General features: G+C 31.7%; 1 protein-coding gene across 1 annotated transcript; it reads left to right on the forward strand.

Moving 5' to 3' along the window:
- Window positions 392-2,966, forward strand: LOC109849173 (probable WRKY transcription factor 12). The gene is made up of 3 exons (XM_020418983.1): window positions 392-501; window positions 2,316-2,447; window positions 2,560-2,966. Coding segments are annotated over exons 1-3 (345 nt in total). The 5' UTR covers window positions 392-499; the 3' UTR covers window positions 2,771-2,966.

The following is a 6,768-nucleotide window of genomic DNA, read 5'->3' on the forward strand; positions in this document are numbered from 1 at the left end:
ATATATATATATATATATATATATATATATATATATATATATATATATATTACATATAAAAAAAATAAAAAATAAAAAAACATTATTCCGGACCGGACCCGGGCCGACGGTCTTTTTGACCACCCTTAAAGCCTGTGCACTGTACGGGTAAATAACTAGCATATATTTATATATTTTGTTGTCGAGGTGGGGTAGCTGGGTCCAATTTCCTCTGAGGATTTTCTTGGAAACGGTGAAGAAGCTGCGCGGTAGACAACCGAGTCTGACGTCACCACAGTGACGTCATGTGCCACTTGTCTAAATCTCATCCTTCCACCTTCTCCTCTTTATCTCGTGCCCACATATAATTCCTGCTATAGATAGTAACTTATTACAAGTGGTTGTGGGTTAAATAATAATAATTATTATTCATCTCTATCAAATTTTCTCCCAAAATACACTTATCAACTCTATTCTGTCACTTCTCACGGCAGCAACTCCACCTCCACCTTCTTCTTCAATGTATGAGTCTCTCTCTCTCTCTCTCTCTCTCTCTCTCTCTCTCTCTCTCTCGCTCCGTTGTATATTTGCAAGCTATTTATATTTTCTTGTTTATTGCCATGTGTGAGTGAGACATAATTCAGTTCATGAGATCTAGGATACACATATAGTTATTTATATATATGGCATTTTTGCTTTCTCATCATACTCTAATTCGTCTATCTTGAGCTCACTCTTTTTGAGTAACATTTTAGCTAGTTTTGTAATCGTAAATTTTATGAATAAAATATTTTATCCTCTTTAGATTTTTGATACTGGATTGTTTCTGGGAGGGTTAACTGAGGCACTATAAATTGTTGTAAATCAATATTTTAGTATGAGATTTTTTTTTCACATGATCCAAAATGGTATTACAACCATCCACTAATTAATGATATTTGTCTTTTATAAAAAGATTTTCATATAGAGGATCCGTGTATTTTGGTGTTATAGTTAAACTGGTGCTCTTTATTTAATATTATGAATTCTTCTAATAATTTTCTCAAAGTGACATGTTGGCATATAATTTTTTTCTGGTACCACATTGGTATATTTTCTTTACTCCGGCGACAAATAGGTCTTAAATAGACCTAACTTAAGGCCTATTTGTCGCCGGAGTAAAGAAAATATACCAATGTGGTACCGGAAACAAATTATATGTCAACCTATCACTAAGGGTAAACAAAATATACCAATTTTGTCATTTTGCCTATAGAGGATCCGTGTATTTTGATAATCTTATAGTTAAACTGGTGCTCTTTATTTAATATTATGAATTCTTCTAATAATTTTATTGGATCTTAGGATCTAGCAATAACACTTTATAATAAAATCTTCGTTCCAACATTTTAGGATAGATCATATGATTTTCATGTTCATTCATTTCTGTAAAAGGATTTTACAATGCTTTGTAAAAAAAAACCCAATTTAATTCAGTCAAATAATGATTATTATATGTTATTGTTTTGATCCAAGTTTTTCAGCTAGCTAAAGGGCACTTATGATCTCTATATATCTTTAATAACAAAGAATATGTAATTGCATACCCATTAGTTATACCCAAATTTCTTTGAAAAATATTTCCATAAAAAGATATGAGACTTAAAATATACCATTTTGCAAGAGCATGTGTAAAGAGTATGGTGGTAAACCGAATCCATACCCGAGGAAATATCTATAATCGTATTTGTTAGAGTACGAATATGGTTAATTAGACCAATCTATAATTGATAGGATATGGTTACATATATGGTTTTATAGTGAAATATATGAATCTGTATCCGAAATATCTAAATGTATATATAGAACATAGAGCTACAATAGTTTCAATCTTTAGATTAATGAATTTGAGACTAATTTTGATAATGATCAATAGTTACAATCTTAGCTTTTCAGATATAACAAACATATTAATGAATTCTCTTGTACCATTTGAATTATTTTTTTCAATATTATTTTGTTTTCTCATATCCATTTTGTATCTACATGTATATCCGCATATATAGGCGTATCCGATTTCAATTTCAGTAGATATATGGATATGATTTTTCCTTATCGATGCATATCCATATATGTATTCGTATCCGAGAACAAGAAGCGGATATGTATATGATAAGTATCATACCTGACTTGTATTGGAACCATTTCCACCCCTAGTAAAAAAGCCAATTGATGAAAGATCACAGGTATAAAAGTATCAATAGGTTTGTTTAAAATGCGGTCTAATGAAGATGAAATCATAAAAGTTTTGTTCGGTTCAACACAGAAAATACGTAAAATATATAATTTTCTTATAGGGAAGGAGTACAAGATGTTCAAGGAGAAGATCAAGCATCAAGATCTGATGGAAGCCAAATAACAATGCCAGAAGATGGTCATCAGTGGAAGAAATATGGGCAAAAATATATCGTAAGAATAAGCAAAAACAGGTAGTTACATATATTAAGAACTTAATTTGAAAATGAAATAGTTGAAGTGCTTTAAAATGACTGAAAAGATATTTATTTTCTTTTAATTTTTCCATGTGTTACGTGCATGTAGGAGCTATTTCAAGTGCCGAAGGAGCAATTGCAGAGTAAAGAAGAAAGTAGAATGGCCTCCTAATGATCCTAGCAACATGAGGATTGTGTATGAGGGAGCTCACAATCATCCACCTCTATCATCCTCTTCGGATCCGGATGCTTCTGGCTCGAACCCGGATCCAAACCCGTATGAATTGAGAGCTCAAATGTTTGGGCAACCGAATGAATGAACGCTCATACGATTGAGATACACCCCATATTGCAATCATTATGAGTTTTTTTTTTTAAATTAGATCAATGCCTGGTTAAAATTTTGCTATGTGATCTTCATGTACGAGAGTAAAATGGATATTTTATTGGCTCTTGGTTTTTGGAGCACACCAAGAACCATGCTATAATAATGTCTGGATTGAGCTTTTTTCTCTTTGAGGGAGAAACTTCAACTCTTATAGTGTTTTAGATGGTGAAGTTAATTGGTTTAATTAGTTAATGAAAGTTTAATTTTTGGTATATTTCTTAGTTTGCATCCATTTTTGTCAAACTTTATCTAGAGTTTTAAACGAAATTAATGTGCATATCAGCCGCCGTACGTTTTGAAAATAATATGAACATATCAACTCTATCCATAATACGAAGAGCTTTGCTACAGTGACTCAAAATATGGGACCAATAGAGGGGACAAGTGAGGTGTCCCCCTCCTATTGGATAATGAGTTGACCATCATTAATGATGACCAACTCATTATCCAATAGGAGGAGAGCTTTGCTACAGGGACCCAAAATATGGGACCAATAAAAGGGACAAGTGAGGTGTCCCCCTCCTATTGGATAATGAGTTGACCATCATTAATGATGATCAATTCATTATCCAATAGGAGGGGAACACCTCACTTGTCCCCCCTATTGATCCCATATTTTGGGTCCTTGAAGAATTTTTCATAGGGGGGGACACCTCACTTGTCCCCCCTATTGGTCCCATATTTTAGGTCCTTGGAGAATTTTTCTAATACGAAAATAGAAAGGAGAAATTTTTTTTTGCAATATTTGCTGTTTGAGCTGTAGTAGTAATCATTAAGGTTCACTGCATTATGCACGTACCATAGGTTTTTTTTTAAGTACCACCTTTTTAATTAATCTTGACATGACTATAATGGGTAAGTACAGTTTTTTAAATCTTTTTTGGTTATTTTTACAATATATATGGAAGTTTCCATAATACGTTCAATTTAATTAGTTATGATAATCTGAATGTGGAGAAGTTTGTGCACATCTATTTTTGGTTGGAAATTGTAGCTGTCATTCATGAGAAAAGTATATATTCTCCAAGACTTCTTAAAGACCTTTAAAAGTTTCAATGACCACGAGCCTTGACTTTCTTAGAATTTCTACGAAGAAAGAAAGTTTGGTAAGCAACCAAAATAACGCCTCTTGATGCATCGATAGAAAGTAACTAGTTTCAAACCCGTGCAATGCACGGGAATTAGCAAAAAAGAAATAAATTTCCCACAGAAACATCTTATTTGAATGCAGAATCGTCATATATATTTAAGACATGAAATTTCAAAGGGAAAAATGCTTCCAGCCCCCAAAAGCCAAGTGAACATGCTTCCCACCCCCAGGACTTGATCAATGGGCGTTTTACCCCTAAAAATAAAGAATCTGTTCTCTGAGCCCCCAAAACACAAAACCCAAGACATTAAAACATGTGAAGACCATAATACCCTTCTCTCTCTCTTTCTTTTTTTATTAAAATATGATGGGGATTATTTTATTATTTTTATTTTCTCTCTCTCTTTATTATGATGTACCAAGAGGATAGTTGAAATGATTGATGATGATTATTTTATTATTTTCGTTTTTTATTATTTTGGTTGTTTGTATTGGGAGGTTGTTAAAGTTACGGGTTGATTGTTAAGGTTACGGGTTGGTTGTTAAGGTTAAGGGTTTGTTGTTAAGGTTATGAATCCTCTCTCTCTCTCTTTCTTTTTTTATTAAAATATGATGGGGATTATTTTATTATTTTTGTTTTCTCTCTCTCTTTATCATGATGTACCAAGAGGATAGTTGAAATGATTGATGATGATTATTTTATTATTTTCGTTTTTTATTATTTTGGTTGTTTGTATTGGGAGGTTGTTAAAGTTACGGGTTGATTGTTAAGGTTACGGGTTGGTTGTTAAGGTTAAGGGTTTGTTGTTAAGGTTGTGAATCCTCTCTCTCTCTTTCTTTTTTTATTAAAATATGATGGGGATTATTTTATTATTTTTGTTTTCTCTCTCTCTCTTTATCATGATGTACCAAGAGGATAGTTGAAATGATTGATGAGGATTATTTTATTATTTTCGTTTTTTATTATTTTGGTTGTTTGTATTGGGAGGTTGTTAAAGTTACGGGTTGATTGTTAAGGTTACGGGTTGGTTGTTAAGGTTAAGGGTTTGTTGTTAAGGTTATGAATCCTCTCTCTCTCTCTTTCTTTTTTTATTAAAATATGATGGGGATTATTTTATTATTTTTGTTTTCTCTCTCTCTTTATCATGATGTACCAAGAGGATAGTTGAAATGATTGATGATGATTATTTTATTATTTTCGTTTTTTATTATTTTGGTTGTTTGTATTGGGAGGTTGTTAAAGTTACGGGTTGATTGTTAAGGTTACGGGTTGGTTGTTAAGGTTAAGGGTTTGTTGTTAAGGTTATGAATCCTCTCTCTCTCTCTTTCTTTTTTTATTAAAATATGATGGGGATTATTTTATTATTTTTGTTTTCTCTCTCTCTTTATCATGATGTACCAAGAGGATAGTTGAAATGATTGATGAGGATTATTTTATTATTTTCGTTTTTTATTATTTTGGTTGTTTGTATTGGGAGGTTGTTAAAGTTACGGGTTGATTGTTAAGGTTACGGGTTGGTTGTTAAGGTTAAGGGTTTGTTGTTAAGGTTATGAATCCTCTCTCTCTCTCTTTCTTTTTTTATTAAAATATGATGGGGATTATTTTATTATTTTTGTTTTCTCTCTCTCTTTATCATGATGTACCAAGAGGATAGTTGAAATGATTGATGAGGATTATTTTATTATTTTTGTTTTTTATTATTTTGGTTGTTTGTATTGGGAGGTTGTTAAAGTTACGGGTTGATTGTTAAGGTTACGGGTTGGTTGTTAAGGTTAAGGGTTTGTTAATCTCCATCATATTTTAATAAAAAAAGAAAGAGAGAGAGAGAGGATTCATAACCTTAACAACAAACCCTTAACCTTAACAACCAACCCGTAACCTTAACAATCAACCCGTAACTTTAACAACCTCCCAATACAAACAACGAAAATAATAAAAAACAAAAATAATAAAATAACCCTCATCAATCATTTCAACTATCCTCTTGGTACATCATGATAAAGAGAGAGAGAAAATAAAAATAATAAAATAATCATCATCATATTTTAATAAAAAAAGAAAGAGAGAGAGAAGGGTATTGTGGTCTTCACATGTTTTAATGTCTTGGGTTTTGTGTTTTGGGGGCTCAGAGAACAAAATCTTTATTTTTAGGGGTAAAACACCCATTGACCAAGTCTTGGGGGTGGGAAGCACGTTCATTTGGCTTTTGGGGGCTGGAAGCATTTTTCCCAATTTCAAAACTGAAAACAAATAAAAAACTAAGCAAACAATCATATGATGACCATCTTAGATCTTTTCTAAAAAAGAGCATAAGGGGTTGTTTAGCTCGATTTCTATTAAAAGAAAGAGAAAATAGTACCCAAAAATTGATTTCTATATGTTTCTATAAAAATTTGTAGAAAAAGTTTATAGAAATTCAAAAGATGTTGTTTTCTTTTTTTTTTAACTTTTTCTGTGTTTGGTTCAAAATATAAAAAGAGGAAAATCAACTTTATAGAAAATGAGTCGAGAAGTGGAAAGGGGTGAGTTATGTATAAAAGATTATTTAATTTAATGCGTCAGATTTCTATGCAATTTCTGCCTATATGGATAAGAAATTAATTTCTATAAAATACCCCCCCTTTCATTACTTTATATAAAATATTTGTATAAATTTTGAGTGAACCAAACAGAGTTTAAAGAAGCCTACATAAAACTATTATTTATGAAAATGTCATTGTCTGGTATTTTCTCAAAACTTTTCTATAAAACACCTAAACCAAACCGCCACTAACAGAAACTTGACAAAGGTTTATGACCTTGAACAGGAAGGACAATATTATATAGCAAAGAAAAAGGA

This window comes from Asparagus officinalis, chromosome 7 (genome assembly GCF_001876935.1).
Source record: "Asparagus officinalis chromosome 7, Aspof.V1, whole genome shotgun sequence".
In the NCBI taxonomy this organism is placed as follows: domain Eukaryota; kingdom Viridiplantae; phylum Streptophyta; class Magnoliopsida; order Asparagales; family Asparagaceae; genus Asparagus; species Asparagus officinalis.